General features: G+C 44.2%; 1 protein-coding gene across 3 annotated transcripts in view; it reads right to left on the bottom strand.

The window, feature by feature from the left end:
* Positions 1 to 4,167: 4,167 nt before the first annotated feature.
* Positions 4,168 to 18,434, bottom strand: part of LOC119464247 (U8-agatoxin-Ao1a) — a 111,899-nt gene continuing 97,632 nt past the window's right edge. For all 3 annotated transcript variants that reach the window (XM_037725155.2, XM_037725154.2, XM_049655636.1), the window contains 3 exons: positions 9,608 to 9,744; positions 8,867 to 8,927; positions 4,168 to 6,405 (listed from right to left, as the gene is read on the bottom strand). In XM_037725155.2, the coding sequence (XP_037581083.1) occupies positions 6,264 to 6,405; positions 8,867 to 8,927; positions 9,608 to 9,689 (285 nt within the window). In that variant the 5' untranslated portion in view covers positions 9,690 to 9,744 and the 3' untranslated portion in view covers positions 4,168 to 6,263. The remainder of the gene's footprint in view (positions 6,406 to 8,866; positions 8,928 to 9,607; positions 9,745 to 18,434) is intronic.

Raw genomic sequence — 18,434 nt, forward strand, 5'->3', positions numbered from 1 at the left:
TGTCCAGATGGCCTTTCTCTTGTTCGCGATAATATATGCCTTCGGGTTTTTTGGCGCGGTAGTGGCTGACATCATAGCTGGTGCTGCATGTGCCAACGCACGTGCTATCGTCTGTCCAGTGCACTTCGTTTATTTCTAGTGCTGTAGTGGGACATAGCAATTCATCATCGCTGTCCTCTTGAGTCTCCGGTCATTCGCTATGGCGCTGACAGCACTCTGCCCATCGCTATGCGTCCTACGCTGACACAAAAGCCTTTTCAGGCAAGCAGTCACGGGTATTAGTGTCAAAATAGTAAGCCAAGTGAGGTGACAAACCGTTCATTTAAAAGGCACCTTACACCAGCCAGCAGGTGCCGCGATACTTTCATGTTCACTTTTATAACGAAGTGCTTGGTACCACTAAAATCATTCGTTATAAAGGTTATTTTGTTGTAAAGGCCACGTACCGCACAGCTCACAACAGAATCGGGACAGAACTACTCCTTCGTTATACAGGTAATTTCGCTGTAGAAGGCGCATGACTGTATTACTTCAACATCTCCGACACGCGAAAATAAGCATGCCAAGGAACGGAGATCACAATAAAGCTCAAAAAATGAAATTCAGGAGCTTTGCGTCTTACAACGACAATCTCATTTGAAGCACGTCATAGCCAGCAGCTTCGGATCAATTTTGACCAACGGGCTCTTTAACAGAAACCTAGATTGACATTCGAAACTATGCGTTTGTTTCATCACTCGTCTGTATTTTGAACCGAATTTTGCTGAGCTGTTGAATGTTCTCGCTTCTGATCTCCATTGCAAACAAGCCCCGTTATGCGGAGAATTCACGCTTTGACAACTTGAAATCTCAGGCATCGGTGGGATTATAATGGCGTGTGGGCTCTTTCCCAAAAACAGTTCATCCCTGAAAAAAGCCGATTATTGGACTGATGGCACCCTGTGCCCATTTGGATAGCCAATGGGTAACCGGTGGTAGAGTGGTTTTTAACCCATGTCTTCCGCAGCTGAGGCGGACACCCAAGCACGAGGCCACGACTGAGACTGTCTCGCGATAAGTTATCGAAGGTGTGACGGCGAATGTGCGTAGCATCAGTGTATCACACATAGAGGAATGAAATAAGGTATAAAGGGAGCAATGCGTCAAGCATTCAGCCTTGGCAAGCAAAATCTCTGTGAAACCATTCCTCTCGCTTTGCCCCTCACAGTATCAGCCCAACATGTAACCTCTGAGACTCAGCGTATTAGTCGAGAATGTTTTGTTACACGGTGGTCTTCAATCAATTCCGAGTCTTTCGGCTGACCGGCCGTAGCTCCGTCTGCAGAGCGGGTGCACTAAAACCTACCGTTTACGGTATTATCACGTCAAGACATTATCACGTCTTGGGCCAATTCGTTAGGCTTCAATCGTGTTGCGTGTTGCTCCCTTCTAGTTCCTTCCCTCCTCTATAGTCACACTCATATTGCTTTCACCAGGTTCTGTAGGCTCTGTGTTTTCCCGCTGAAGTCACTGTGAAAAACTTCAGCACAAGGTCTCGTAGGTAACTAAAAGCAAAGCAGCAGTTTCTATATACTAGACAGACGAATATCGGGCATACGCATTTCAGAGCGCTTTGATTGGCTAGGAGCCGTGAAAGTGGATATGGCAAGTCGGTGTGCTAGACATATGAGCTATGGCTTCAACAGCACGAATAGGACAAGGGCTAAGAAAGGGATGGAGCACGGCAGCGTTCTGTTCTCTTTCTAGTTTGATTTTGGACTGCCAAGGGAGAAATATTGCGGAAATTGGACAGTTGGCTGGTTGGTTAAAACATGAATAGTTTAGCTGGCAGAAATTAATAAAATAAACAAAGTGAAGTCTACACCAACGCAAGATGCAATCTGCAAAGTATCAACTGCTTATATAGACTAGAAACTCAGGAGCGTGTTGTTGTCAGTACGATGTGGCCACATATGCATTCACAAGTTCCTCGAAAAATAAGGAGTTGATAGTTAGCCTATGGTGTCCTATGACTATGCGCGCGTCAGTGTGCTTTTGTTTCGTACTTCTCGCGTTCAAATTTAAGCAAGAATTTGTACGAAAAGCGGACAGTATACAGGGTGTTTCAGCGAATACTTTCAAATATTTTTAGAGGTTGCCTGTGGCAGATAGCACAATTCTAGTTCATGAGCTGGTCTACTCGAAGAGGCGCACATTACTCCCACAAAGAAATTGAAATGCATAATTGGCTAAATAAGAAAAATTTAGTAATTAAGTTGTTAACTAATTACCTTCTGGTCCATATTGCAATTTACAAATTAGAGCCGCGCAGTTTTCAAAGCGGATTCACTTGCAACGAATTATTATCGCAGAACTGGTGTCATCTTGATATTTCCCGAACGTCGCAGAGAAATGCATTGGCGTTCCAGTTACTTTCTTAACAAAGCGTCGTTTTATGCATTGAAGCATGAAAGTAACTCAAGCGCCAATGCATTTCTGCGCAAAGCTCGGGAATTAATATCTCCAAACTGGTGTCATCCTGAGAATTCGTTCCAAGTGGATCCGCCTTGCGAACTCGACGGCTAAAATTTGTATATTGCAATATGGGTCATAAGGGTAAAAACATAACTAGTGAATTTTAAATGCGTAAGCATTTCTATGGTTACCCAACGAGAATACTGTCCGAGCGTCTGTCCGTCCTAGGCGTAAGACACTCGCTTTCAAGGTAGAGCCAGCAGCAATGTTTTCGCTAACTGTGGAAGAAGACGACGACGAACGCGCAAGCAGTGGTACGAACGCAAGGGGCAGTATGGGAATCCTGGCATGATCAGCGGCATCGGAGCCAGCTGTTGATGAAGACGACGACGAACGCGCGAGCTGTGGCACGAGCGCGTCTTTGTGACCACGTGACGTGTGCAAACAGGCACGCAATAGACACACGATTATTAAGCCAGAACTGCGGAGCAGCCGTGGCTTCGGATAAAAACGTCATAAGCGCACCTGGAGCCGCCACATGCAGTAGTTTGCTTACCTCATCAGTTGAGATTGCGCCGCGTTCCGGAGCAGTTCTTGTCGCCGTAGCGCTGTCGCAATTACCGTAATGCGCCAAGACGACCGCAGCAGCTGAGCATTGCTAGGATTACCATCAGTTTAAAGTGTGAGCACTCAACACTTCGTCGTTACTACGAAATGCTTGGCATCATTCAGTATAACTCCCTCAGAAAATTCTACGTATTTTTGCTTAATTAGTCAATTATGCATTTACATTTTTCGGGGAAAGTAACGTCCGCTTCGTCCAGTAGACCAGCTCGTGAACTAGAATTGTGCTATCTGCCACCGGCAACCTTTAAATATTTTGAAAAGTGTTCGCTGAAACACACTGTATAAAGAATAAGTGATACGTCGTCTAGATTCCATCAGCGTGCACACATAATCGCTGTCGAAAAACAACAGGTCAAATTAGGCATCTAAAAACTTCGAACGTACTACACACTTCATAACAAAACGACCACAAACCAGCCCTCTCTTTATTCTTCTCTTTCAAACCAGTCCCCTACTTTTTCTTGGTTATTGTCCTATTAGGACTGTTGCAGCCATCAACATACACCAACTTGCCCAAGCATTGGCACTACTATTAGCGCTCGTTTCACTCCTCAAAGTTCAACAGTTAAAAGAGACGTTCACAGGAAGAAGGCTTGAACTTAGTGGCCAAACAAGAAATGTCGCAGGAGCCAACGTTTCGAAAAGGAGTCCTGCCTTCGTCATGGAGAAAACAATTTTCCTTGTCAAAACCTTCGCTGCAGTGACATCACGTGTTCAACAACGTTTGAGCAATTCTACCATGTCTACCAAAGATACACTCGCAATGCCTGTCTCTTCAGTAAGGCGTGGAGCTCAACTTTACGTCTAAATGCATTCAAACCATCAGTAAAAGTGATTGAAAATTGGGCCCTACTACAATCTCTCGGCGTATTTTTGGACAAGCATGTCTTGTATGCAAAGTGCTATTTGCATTCTTGAAGTGGACAGTCACGCGAAGCGATAAGTGATTTTCAGTCACCTGTCAAGTTCATACACGCTCTTTCACTGGAGCGTGACGTCTTGTGGAAAAGCCAAAACATACGGCTCGTTTTATCGTGGGGAAAGCCACCTTGAGACACCTGTGAAATCATTCTTCTTCGGGCCACATAAAGGACTCGAAAATATATTCCCACTTTATTCACGCACAACTCATCACTACAAAAAAGAGATGAACAGAGAGAAAAGTAACGTATACAAGGGGAACACTATTGTGTCGGTTTGAAACCCACGAGCTGCACATGCAGTACGGTTTAACAACACGGCGCTGTTGTGAATCACGCATAGGGGATGGAGACGGCAATATGTGCTGGAGGAATGGGATAGAGGTACATCTAAGTATCACACATTCAGGTCGAGAGCCTTTGCTTAAGTCGTGTCGTTTCGAAGCAACGTTCAAGCTGCTCGAACCCGGGGAGTCGTTTGTCACCCTTTTTTGTTTTTGTTTTCTAAGGAAGCCACAGACGATCGTGGCCCAGGAAGCCCTATTGCACGAACAACCTATATGCGAGAAACGCTCATTCACTGCCAGCCACAGTAGACCTAATTACCTCCTCAATACCCGAATCTTTTTTCTTTTCACATTCTGTAAGGGAACAGAGGATTCTTTTGTTCCTATGTGTAGATCACGTTCAAACTGATTCTTTTGCCAGGACGGGAGATAAAACTGTACAAAAGTTGGGTCGTGGAGAAGAACTATACAATTTCTTTGCAAACCACAATATTTTCTGAAGGTGTTCTGCGAATTGCATTGAAAGGGCGACACCAAAGAGTTACTTGGCGTTGTCGTTGGTTCTTTACAGACATGTTTCAAGGAGAAAGATACACTCCAGTTCTTTCTATACGCCAGTCGAACAATGCCGGTAAAGCGCGGAAATAACACACATGCAGGAAAAGAAGGAATTTGCCGAACCATTTGGGCATATTTTGACAGAGGTAGGTGCAAACACTTAGCACGGAAAAAACTGCAATGTCGTGAGAATTTATGCCATGTGCTAGGTTGCTGCTATCGTCACGTAAATCTACGGTTCAGCAAAGCGATGTCCATGGAGCTTCCAAGATGTCATTCCGCAGAAGCCTGGATAGCCAAAGTATTCGAGAATTTTCATATTTCATGAGACCTTAAGTGACAGTAATATTCGTATTGAACGGCGTCAAGGACGTATCTCTACGGGGTGACTCCCATTTTCAGTATCACTCCCAATAATTCAACGGGTGTGATGGTCATTTAGAAGATACTTACAGGGCGTGTTACGCATCCAAGCAAAATAACAGTTAATTCACATATTTGAAATGCGAGCAACGACCATTCGAATTGATACCAACAACTTCAAGAAGAAGGATGCCAGGCAGCTGTCTCGCAACAGTCACATCAGCATGAGGATACCATTTCCTTCCCACGAACAACAATCAACGACATCGAGATCACAGTGAATCACTAACTGACAACAACGTTGTTAGGTAGTAAAGCCAACAATACACCCTTGGTTGAAATCTTTGAGTGACATTCATATAATCTCTATAGTTTCCCGAACACAGGTGAACACATCGCTTACGATATAGATGATACATACATAAAGTTTACAGCCTTTCACTTTTGACATGATAAACAACAAATATAATACGTCATGTTTTATTCACACGCATGCCTTTTTTCCGTCCTGTGTCAGCCTGGGCATGAACGACAATGTTTCAAATCTTCTGCGTCTAAACCGGCAAACGCGTTTCTGGGCGCCATGACACTGTGTCAGTGGCTCTACAAACATGCAGAACGATGTGTTGTTTCTGGAATAAACAGCAGTTTGCTTGTACAATGGAGAAAATATATAAACAGCTATGTCACCATCGGCTTCAATGACAGAATCTTAAAGTGAACAAAGCAAAGCGTTTCTGTTGTCATTACTAGCATCAAAATCTGATGCTTTGGTTGACTACCAAAGAAGGAAAACTAAGTTCACGAAACCAGCATTAAATAAGGACTTTCCCCGCATTTTGGGTTGTCCCGCTTTCAACCCCACATGATTTGTTCGTCCGGTACACAAACTAGACTGCCAGTTGCGCACTCAACAATGTACGACAGCGAACGACATTTGTGAAGACAACACAAAGCTCTTTTTTTTTTACATCCACACCGGAGAACAGAGACGACGGCGTTGTTGTTGTTTTTGCCGGACCGACGTGGACCGCTGTTAGCCGGGTTGGCCTGCTCACTTCTTGCCCAGCGACTGGAAGAGGCCGGCCCTCTGGCAACGACAGTTGGTGCCCCAGAGGTTGCAGCGGCAAGCCGACTGGTTGCAGCAGTCGTTGGGTCGGCCATCACAGGTTGCACCCCGTCGGATGCAGCTGCGTCTGCAGAGAAAATGGCGCTCTTCGAGAAACTCTTCGCTGTCGCTTTGCTTTAAAGTGGATGCAGCCATTGTGGCAGAACAATCGTGTGGGTCGTTGCACATAAGTTGTAGCTTTGTCTATTACCATCCTGCGCTTGTTCTTCGTGTGCCTTGTGTTTGTCGCTTGCCTATGTGCTAGGTCATTTTGTGAATCACCTGTATCACCTGGACTGGCATGTTCAAGATATGGCCAGCCAAACACCTGCAGCATCTAGGCAGAATTCTCTTGCGCATTTCTTGGCATATCCAATGTGTTCCACAATAATACGAGATCACTGTCATAAGATATTAGAGACTCACACGTTCTGCATGACATTATGGTATTTCACTATGACTAACCCAGCTCCTTGAAAAAAGGAGCCGCGGAAAGCGCATCTTTTAAATGACAACTTATCGTGAGTGAAATGGGACAGTGACGCGAATGCTGATTACGGAGGAGCACTTATCACAAATCCTGGTGAGGTTCTTTAATTCATTTGTAAAAATCAATTCAATGAAAAAATGAATGAAACGTTTCTTCCTTCCCGTAACATTATGTTCATTATTCGCGCATAAATCATGGAACTGTCCCCAGTGCGTGATGCGCCTTTCTTTCTAAACGTTCTTTTTGGTTATTGCTGTTGCCGACGTTTTGTCACAGCATTCGTTGCACAGACGTTATTTGACCACGATTTCCACCAATATTGGCTAAAGCCTTCAAGTTTACTTCACTTCAAACTCTGTCACCATTCTCTGAGGCCACGGTAATGTCTTCGCACTCTTCAAAGTGCAAGCTGCATTTCCTATCTGGAAAAATGCAGTAATGTGGCTGTTTGGGCTTTTTGGCATGGTATAGTGGTAAATTAATGAACGGATATACTAATTTATAGTAAAGATAAGATGACAGACGAGCGCTCGCTTGTCGTCTCGTCTTTGCGGTCATTATGTATATCTGCGCTCCAATTCACCACTATGCAAAATGCAATATCCTTGCAGAAGTTCTCTGCATGAATGCAAAGAAATAGTACGTTTTGAGACATCCTTAAGCTTGGAAGAAAATCAGTAATGTGCGCATTTATAAATTATATTCAGGAAGCGGAAAGTACCTTTGACGCATTTTCGCGCACAACCATCAATGAAATCATATAAAAATTGGGTTCAGCAATTTTGCCGCGAGTGAGGTTTTCTAAATTCTATTCAAAGAAGTCGTAATGATGAGGGAATTCTCATTTTCTTTATATTGGGGCTGCCGTTTTTCAGGAGAGCAATATCTTTATGCTGTTGTGTTCATCGTAAGCAAGTAAATACCACTTTCATGGCGCTTCACGCGAAATACTCCCGAATATACGATCACAAAGAATAATATTACTTTCCAAACAAGTGCAACTATTGTCAGAAATGATTCAGTTTCATCTGTTCCTTAGTGCGTATAGAAATGTTATATTTGTCTACAAAAGACGAAAATGTCACTTTGCTTGCATTCTTTTTCCACTTCCAACAACATTGTGGTGTTGTTCTATTTTAACGTCTAAAATTTTGAAAAGAAAGTTCTTGATTTCCTTTTTGATCGCCATGTAGCGCAGTATTTTCAACTCAGTGCTCAACACACGTAACCCGTACCACCAAGTATCATCAAGCGCCAGAAGTAGGAGGTTTCGATATTGCATTTTCAGTCTGGAATTACCCCGGAAATTGAAGAACAGCGGCGTTTTATGCCCTCCTTTGCTCGCCTTTTTTGAACTTAGGTGATCAAAGGAGGTTGATTGAGCCCAGACCTACGCCACACTTTTTTTTTTGCCACCCATTCAAGTTCCCCCCCAAAAAAGCGATGTTGTTTACCGAGCACAAAAAAAAACCTTGAATGTCAGGGGGCGCTTCATCTAATTTTTTTGGTGTGTTGATTGGAGGTCCATGTCAAGCTCTTGTTTTTTACAGCATCTGAGTTATTATTCGGAAATATTTGCTTCATTACTTGCTCGAGCCAGGTTATAGAAAATGTACCCAATACGGAATGAAGGTACATGATCAACCCCGAGTTTTATCTTAAAATGTATGTTTGAGAAGCTTCCTGAAATTCCTTTCATCATCAGTTCCAGTGAAGTTTAATAGCTTTCGTCCTCATAATTTCTTACTTCAGCAACCAGCGACTACAGTGAAATTTCTGCACATTTTTATTTATTTCATGCTGACATAACAAACTCGATTATTTCCAAGAACTTCGTAAGAAATTGGTTTTACAGGACTGACGCAGGTGGCTTCTTTTAGCTAAGAGGGGGCGTTATCTCAGAATTCTGCATTATCTGAAGTATCACTAAATATACGAATTGAAGATAATAGCACCTATGAAAAACACATAACGCAACGATGTGAACGCCTGCATGCTGTCAGGAGACAATATTATATTGTTATTGTCTCTGAAATAAATAAACAACAAAGGCACTTACTTATCAGCAGACATCAAGTAGTTCTCGAGTCGCTGCTTGTATTCATCTAAGAGGGTGTCATCTGTGGACAAAAGAACACACAAAATACAAAGTCAGTGTATGGGGGCCACGTGAAAAATAAGATCAGTTCCCTACTATTGTTTAACATATCATTTTCCTCTCCTTCCTATTTCCCTCTTCCCTTATGCACAGTAGAAGGCCGGAGAAATAGCTGCTCCGGATGACGTCACTGCTTTTTTTCTATCAAAATATTCTTCGCTTCACTCTTCTGAGCAGTCATTTGTAAAAATAGCACTGCATGTACTGCTTTACTTAGAAGGAATGGAAATGCTTGGCAAGTTACTTGTAGGAGATTCTTATCCCTTGTATGTCTGATGACACTGAAAATGCTGTTGTATGTCTATAGCTTTGTTGCAGGGCCCCCTTTAATATGAAACGTGTTTAGCCCGCAAAACCTCACCACATGTATGTGTAAGCGTCGAAGTTCGCTGCCTAATCTTATAACCAGCGGTCATTGACCTGGCATAAAACTTTTGAACTTCCAACACATTGTCTGTCATGCGATGCCACTCTGACTATAAACTCGATATTACTCAGTAAAGTAGGAAGAGATGTGAAGGAGCTTCAAAGAAATTGCTGAAAAGCAAAGCAGATCCTGCAGCTGAATTTGCTAGTCAGCGCTTCGGTCACATAGTTTGTGAACATTCAGAAGCTACTCCGTGGAAGATCAAGTGTTCTCACCGTAGTTGTTGTAGGGCACAGACAGCACTGTTCCCACAAGGAAAATGACTACTAAAGTGAGGGCGACCAGCTGCGACTGCATTCTGCTACTGGAAAAGTGTAGAGCGCAGAGAGTGCACCGGGGGTCAGCGGCTGACCTGTAGAAACGGAAAGAAATAGAAATATATGAGCATCACACCTGAACGCAGCAGACTGTTGCTGACCTGTAAATGAAAGAAATAGAAATATATGAGCATCGCCTGAACAGAGCACACTGTTGCTGTAAGCTCCCACAAGGGTGCTGCAGAGCACAAACTTGCAGGACTGATCGCTGTCTACAGCAGCCATATTAGGATGCGCGAGTCGTTTCTTTTTTTACGTGCAACTTGAACTGCTGCATAGATGCGTAGTTAAATGAAAGCGTGGAGGCGTTCTTCATGCATAAACTGCAGTAATGGATTAGAGTATTCATTGTCCATGAGTAAACGCCTATCACAGTCTGTCCAATCCGCTCGTAGCTTGGCAGCTCTTAGTATATCTTCTGAAGTATCCCTCATCGCTGGGCCGAGGCCCAGCGGGTGCTGAATGTCCGCTGTAGTAGCGGGAGCAGCATACATTGGACTGTTCACTGGGTCTCCAGGTCTTGAACCCAAGGCCCAGGTGTCTGAAGTGTAAGGGCCAACCCAGCACACATTTTCCTCCGTCAGAAAAAAAAATCGAAACTCCTTCCACTTCGTGAAGATGGTGGAACAGCGAAGCTGTGAAAGGGGCTAATTGCGGGGAATGGGACGCGTCGGCATCCACGGTCTACGGCGTTCCTAACGCGTTGCCGGGGATGAGACACGTCGCCGCCCACGGGCGACGGCGTTCCTAGCGCGTGACTCACGCTTTTCTACGACGTTCCCAGACAAGAGTCCTTGACCAAAGCTCCCTATATACAACCAACGCTAACGCGAACTCCTCTCGCACCCCACTCCTCCGTTGAACTATTTTTTTTCGTACACCCCCATTCGTTGGTGCGCCTCACGCTCTGCCCGTCCAACGCGAGTACTGGACAGCGCGACTTACGGCAAACCACTACCCTTCCTCCTTTCCATCTGCACCCTCTCACAGCATTCTCACAGGATTGAGCTCTTCTTTTCCTCCCCTCTCCCGCTAGTTCACGTGGGTTTAAGCGAACGAACGACGGCACAGTGTCCGCTGAAACAGCTTCGCTGTAAAAAAAGTAATCGTGCACTCAGGTTTACGTGAATTCTAAAGGATCCTCAGTAGTAACGTCCCATTTGCACCATTGCCGTTGGCGACGTCATGCCGTCCTACTATTGACGGCGCATGTGCGGCGCGCGTGAGAAGGGTTTGAAAGGCTCCAGTAGAGATGCATAGTGTGCTTGGCTCCAATAGCGACGAAGCCAAGTGAACGCACCGTTACGTTCTGCTGATGGTATGAGCATTGTGCGCACACAAACTAGCGTTCCTGGTGAGTAGCTTTGTGTACACCATATCATGGTGCATACAATGGTCTGAGCGGACGGTACAGTAATCGTCAAGCTAAGCTCTTGTATTCCTTTCTTTGTGCGCTGAGAAACACCGACGGCTTTCTTTCGGTCTCGTTTCATGCGACCTCTAGGACCCACGTCTGAAACATCACTCGCACGGTCCTCATCACGCTAGTGTTCTCAAACACCTTCAGCGCAACGCTAAATCTCGCTATGACTTTCAATACATCGCGCTCAGGGAAACTAAAAATTATTTTTACACGTCTGCGGTACATCACACAGACGAGCATAATTTGTGCGTGCGCACTAGTCTCTGCCCAACATTTCTTAAGTTTGTGACGGCATTTTGATCCTAGCAGAGATGCGAAAGTGGTTCCATTCACTAGCAGTTCTCGGAATAAAAGGGTCCTCATGTGCATTTGTACGGCAAGATTGAATATCTGCTTTGAACTGATGATCAGTTCGAGATATTGTTTAGTAACGACAAAGAAAAAAAGCTGTTTATTGAATGACATTAACTATTGTGTTGTGCAAGACTTAGACGCACGGGCGAGTTGGCAAACAATCACTCCGTGGGAAACAGGGACATAGGAAGAATACAGAAAGTGCCGTGCATCTTGCTCCTTCTTTCTGCGTCCCCGTCTTCAGCGCTGTGCTGCTTGTATTGCCATGTACTACTGTGCAGTTCATTAGTCCCTGGACAGAGACATCAGCAGAAACGCTCTCCGTGCACAGTGTTTAAACTATGTGCACAACATTGCACGCAACTACTAGAGATCATAAGCAGACTTTTATGGTATAGACATATTCTATATTCGAGGATGTTACGTTTCTCTGTGCATTCCTTACTGCAGCACTGTCAGACGAGCATTGTGCTGGATGAAGCAGAAAGGGGACCTCACCCACAGCGGTACCACCAACACCCAATGAACGCTGAACGAAACACGTGGCCGAAAGTACAGGCAACCTCTAATGAGCGCCACGTGAAATAATACAGCAGTACTCTCCAAATCATCTGTTTTCAGGTGCACCCGCAGTAGCTGCCGTAGTAGCTGCCCGCACCAGAGGTGGTTTAGTGCTCGACTCATGTTGCTGTTACACGTTCTCACTTTGGGTAAGAGTCACTGCGAAATTCGGTTGATTTGAAGCCAACTACATTTCCTTCCATCCTGCCACTCACATCGACCACGAGGGATGCGAATTGCGCAGAATAGTTGTAACGAGACACACGCAAAGAAAACATGGTCACACACGTAAGATGATGAGCATCTTCTCGTGCACGATAGTTTAGCTTAACGTAGAATCTTATCTTGTGTCGTGTTAGGACTCTACGCAATGCAAATTCGAATTCATGGCCAAGACCAAATTCGCCTACGCGCGAACGTTTATTACGGCGGCCGTTACTAGACCATACACGCGTAGTCTTTAGACATAAAACGAGGTTTTAGAAGTCATAGTTTTGAAGCGAGAGTATCACAACAGCGGTAATCCCACAGAAAACGTAATTGTTTTCCCATCAAGTTACCGACATCGTACGTTTGCAGTGCCTCATGCTATAGCACGCTCTTGGATTCAAGATGAACACATTTACTAGCTCTTGCGTCACGTTGGCTCTCGTCTGATCGCTATTTTTGTCTAGTCATGAGGCCGCCATCTGAACAGTATGATATTGACACTAGAGTGAAGAAATGATACAGTGAACGTGATCACAGGGCAACTGTCAAGGAAACTTAAAAGTAGGCCTAGTAATTAAGCCAAATAAATCAAGATAGCAGTGAGAAGCAGTAAATGATATTGATACAAAGGCCTGATTAGAAGTCTTAGTCATATCGTTGCACAGCAAGGAAAAAAAACAACTCATCGTTAAGCTTTCGCAACCGAAAGTTGCGAAAGCTTAACGCCTAATGAAAGAAAAAAAGTAAACCACCACCATCATAGCTAAATTTCTACGTTCGAGTAAGCAAACTCATACAGCAAAAATTATTGCATAGATTCGGCCCGACTGAGCACAACGCTTTCTTTAAGAGCCAAATGTTTTATATTTTTAGGGTGTGAATATTTCATCAAGCTGTCGTTAGTTGCTTCAAAGGTTCCAGCGACCTGCGATAAAACTCACAAACATTTTTTAAAGCACTCCAGGCTGTTTCCGCGACAGCTGGTAATGCGTTCACGACGGGCGAGCAGACTCTTCGTGAACACGCGTGCGAATCTCTTTCAGAACTCTTGAACCATGGGGACTATTCAAGGACCTCATTTCTTCGAGTGCGCACAAAAGACAACACAGACTTTGCAAATTCAGCGTCAAGAATGAATTTAGTTGCTCGAGTTGTTTAATTGTATGCAAAAGAGGAAAAGTGCCGCCACACAAGGCAACCTTTCAAGGGGCGCAACGCGTGCGGCTTGAACTGAATAGGAAGAGGTTGTGATGTTGTTTTTGCATGTTATCCTGGTTCTTTAATGGAGCAGCTTCCTTTGGGAGGGTCTCCGACGAGCTTCCCATCGTAAATGAATAACTTAACTTGCGTCAGAGCTGCCGCACGCTTTGGCTGAAACGCTAAAGTTCGAAGAGTCAAGCCTTATCAGAAGCTCCCTTTGTCATTTTACCAAATTCTGAACACATTTAGCTGTGGAACGAAGGAAGGTTTTGCCAGCTTCTAGCGCCGTCATCTCTCTACATTTGTTTTTCTGCGGCCCTATGCTTTTGTCCGCACTCTCGAACATCCGCTATGCGCCGTAATAAAGTTGACCGCCCTGATTCTTTACACTGGCACACCGTAATTATTATGGCCTCACACGAAAATGATCAAGAAAGCAGCCGCTGTGCTCAGTCACATTAGATAGGAACGCATATTTGAGCGCCGAACCACTTTTTTACCGAGTACTTCAGGTAAATTACAGGGGCCCCAGTTGATGCAATGGTCCTGATGATGATGATGAAGATGATGATGATGATAATGATGATGATGATGATGATCAATTCTATTGGCATTCCCTCTGAAACGGGGTGGCGTAAAGAGACCCCTGGACTGCCTCTGCCATACTAGTTTTACTTCGTCTGTTGTAGTCTACCATATTGTCTATCTATATATTTTTTAATGTCACTCATGCATCTAACGACACCAGCCCCATTACTTCCTTGTTTTTTTTTTATGCGAAGCTTTTTTGTCTATCCTTTCGAGTGTGATGAGGCTGATGCAGCTGGCTGCTGTGTGTTGCCGAGTTGGGGTAACTCTGCTAATATATTTATAAACACACATGCGAAGATGATATGTGCGCCTAATGCGTCATCAGCAAATGAAGTCACATAACTCCTGCATGCTGACCGATGAAATAGTGATAAAAAGTGCACCTTCTGTTCATCGTAATGAAAAAATGAGTTTATACATAAAACCTTAGTACGTGGATCTACCTCATTAGTATATTCAAAGCAGGCTTACGTCTTGATTTAGTAACCCAATATATTGAACGAATTCTTTCGCTTACTTGTTTTTCTTTGATCTAGGCATTTGGTACGTGCCACTGAGTATGTTCTTAAACTGGGCCAATTGTTGAGAATAGGTATGTTCCACTATAACACAAGCGGAGCAGGATCAATAAATGTAGCTAGGTTTGTGCTCTACTTTGTGCATACGCCTGTCATCGGTACTATTCCATCGACAAGCATAATACATTGCTTCGTCCTTGTGGCATACGCCTCACACTGTGCGTCTGACTGATTTTGTACTTGCATTTAGGCATAGCTTCTCAGCAGTGAACTGAACAAACCATAACAAAATGCGTTAAAGTTGTGACCTTTGTGGGGCTAAACCTAAACTTTACCGTAGGAAACGCGTAGAATGAAATGAGAGTAAACACAATCGCATGCATCGCCATTAGTTGTATAGCATTTAATGATCCGCTTCTGCACTTTCTCTTTTCCTCACGAGGAAAAGAGAAAGTCGTCGTTTTCCTGTCACTAGCAATTCAAAGCTAGCAAAGACAGAAATTCACGTTATATTTGCGCTCTTACACATCGCTCTGTACTTAAAAGCTCGTGCGAAAATGCTAATTCGTGCCATCGACAAATAGCTTTTCGGAACGCATCAACACTATGCTTTCGTGAAACCACTGCAGATGGAGGGTCTAGCGTAAAGCGTGCATTAACTGGATAACCACAGTTTATATAGAAAATTAGAATCTTGAACCTTCAACGTCCGTGCCTCGACAGCTGAGCGACAATAGGATGGGAGGAACGAAGCTTTCAGTGTTTCGTCGGTTTCAATGCTATAGCTTTCCTTCAGCAGCGAGCGAAGCGCCATTAACCGGCCACAAATGTGCCACTGTCCCACAAAGGCAAATCGACATCTTGCGGCACGCCTGGCAAGCGAAAGAATGCAAATTGCGCGCGTAATTAGAGGCTAGCCGCCGACACTAATGCTTTTGTCTTCCCTCGCTTCCCTCGCGTCACCGCGCCGATTCATTTTAATTCTTGCCCAGCCCACAGCGGAGTCACTTATTGGATTCCCTGCTGAGTTTGCTCTTCCGGGTACCGCGACTGAACATTCGTCTCTGCTGATTTTATTCGTTTCCAGCGAGGAAATTCGTCGCGTGGCGAACGCCTTCGAATTAGGCATTCTGAGTTCGTCTTTCTGATTACCCCGTATGCTATTTTGTTTCTTTTTTTCTTTCCTTTTGAAGGGCCTGATTTCTTGGCTCGGCGCGTTCCGCGAAAACCATTGTGGCCCGCTAAACCTAGTTTCCAGACACCCGGACCCTTTTGTACAGCGCGTCGAAAATACATTTCGGGAAGCAACGCGTAATGATAATGCAAAACAGGGCTTTTTTTGGCACTTCCAGTATGATGCTATACTGCGGTGTCAAACAATCTGTAGTTCATTCTTTTTTAGCAGTTCGATTAGAGCAGAAGATGCAATCCTAATGATACATCGTGGGAAGTTGACGTCCCGTTGCTGCCCAGGCGACTGCGAGTCACATCCTAGTGGAGAGCACCGGATAAACTTTGGTCAGTTCAGGTTCTTTGGCGTGCACAAAAAGCATGGTATATGAACGTTGTAGCCGTCCGCTCTCATGAACATGCCACCGCACCCTCTGGTAATCGAACCCAATCCCTCGCGCACAGCAGAAGGAATGGCATAACCACTAAGCCACTTAATCGGTTGTACCATTCTATGGCAGCAATAATTTCAGGGATTGTAAATAATACGTTGTTGCTACATTTCGCGCTACAGACACGTCAGGAATTTTCTATTGCGTTGTTGTCGCAGAGACATTGTGCGCCTGAGTTAGTGTTGCCTCGCGGCTAGGCTTCTGCAAGGTTAAGCATTGTATAAATGCCCGCTTTATGATAATCGTTCCTCGATGTCCCAAAAGCAATGTCTTAAACGCCCTGTAGCACCATGTTTGCGACGACAATTCGTGGTGGCTTGTAGAATGGAGTATGTTCTTACGTTTAGCTCTTATAGCAAGCTGCCGGTGTGTGTTTTATGGCATTTTAACAAACTCTTAGTCTGAAATGCTTTTCTTCAGAGTGTATTACTTCTATATCAACATTTCGTTTGACCAAACCGTTGTCAGCGATAGTTGTTATGGGCTCCCTCCCTTTGTCTTCTTGATTTCCGTGGTTGTCGGAGCTAGAATGCTTAAATTTAAAATATAGCGAAATTTTCATTGCGTCGCGAGGATTCCAGCTTACGACCAACAGACTGGCAGTCCGCGATTTTACATCTCAACTGCTCGGCCGATGCTGCAGCAGTAGAGAGCGCTGATCCTGGAGATGGCGATCGCGGCAGCAGTTGCGATGATTGGCTAACGCCAGCCTAACATCTGCGCATTAGAAAGATCTGCGCCTTCTTCGTGTTCTGGCCCGTCACCTTACCAGTGAAAGAGGCGGCTCTATTTAGGTTTTCCTCTTCTACATGTAATGAAAGGAAGATTTCTCGATCGCTGCTGCCAATGTCCACTCCAACAAACATCGCACAAACCAGTACAAGGCTTACTGTGAATTATATTTCGCCAGATATCTCATAACTGCTTCGGGGTCATGCGAATAAACTATATTATTAGGTTCTGGCAGCCTCCGTTCCACCATTTACACCCAATAGAGTCTGCTGTCTTAATTCCAATTCATATAGTTTTGTAACGAAATTAATACACACGTAAATTGTACGCTCTGTAATTGAGGCTCCCAGTAAATTTCACCTTTATGCAATCATTTCTTTTTGCCCACGTTTGGTAATTTAGCAGCCCTGCACAACTCCCCCATTAGGAGTTTCAGCTCGAAATTGCGCCTTCCGCATTCTTGCTTTGTCTTTATATCCTAACACTTCCCTGCAAGGTTTGAGAAAGTCGTCATAAAGTAAACAGGCTGGATTTCATTTTTTTTGCGAACACAGTGCATGGCTTCTTCCCACAACAATAGCTTGAAGATTATAACTCGTTCGAACTTCTCCTAATCATTTGTGCGTTCTGACGGGTTACATTTGGCCCATTTGATTCGTCTAGGTTTGCTCCTCTAAATGCTGCGAATCTCGTTAAGGACAATTGTAGAGTTACTACTAGCATAAACGTGCTTCAGCAGCCGTTAAAATGACGATTACTGCCATTACTAACGTGTATCGCAATTCAGCCAGAAATTTGTCTGTTGCAATATTCCTGTTGTTTGCAGCGTGCTCTGAAAGGCACTTTTTATCGGGGAGATATATTCGAAACCCAGATGCGTTCCGAATAAAAAGCGCGATTAACCACACTAGTTCGCCAAGTTTCGCAGACATTCTACGCGTTGTACATGACTTCTGTTCATGTGGAGGGAGGAAATAAGGCGAAACGAGGCGTTCGATATTTAATTACAACCGTAAGAAGTAATGAGCCAATGAAATAAGGAAAAGTACCGGAAAGTATTAAGATACACTAAGGATAGACGCTAAATTAGGTAGAACTGATAAATTATTGCTTCAGAACTTTTTTGTTGTTAATATTGCTATACGTTGAATATTAGAAGAGAACGTGGAGGCTAGGTTTAATTCTTTTCTTTTTTTTTTCAATTTCGAGCCTCAACACAAACCACTATACGTCAGTAAGACGCCAGGGATTGTTTCTAGTCATACGTTTGTGTCGTACATGTTTCTGCTCCCACGTTGATGGCGCTGTTCCTTGCATTTTTTAGGGGCATAGCGCAAATCCGATCACGTGACATTTCAGTAAATACAGAGATGAAAGATTGAAGTTTCACAGATAACTTGTTAGAAGCGAAAACCGGTCCGTTCTGTTGCGATAACAGTATGGGCCTTGCCCAAGCAATGTAAACTCAGTCGAACATGACACAGGGTTATGTGGAGTGATAAGGGGGACTTCTT

The sequence above is a fragment of the Dermacentor silvarum genome, chromosome 9 (genome assembly GCF_013339745.2).
Source record: "Dermacentor silvarum isolate Dsil-2018 chromosome 9, BIME_Dsil_1.4, whole genome shotgun sequence".
NCBI lineage: Eukaryota > Metazoa > Arthropoda > Arachnida > Ixodida > Ixodidae > Dermacentor > Dermacentor silvarum.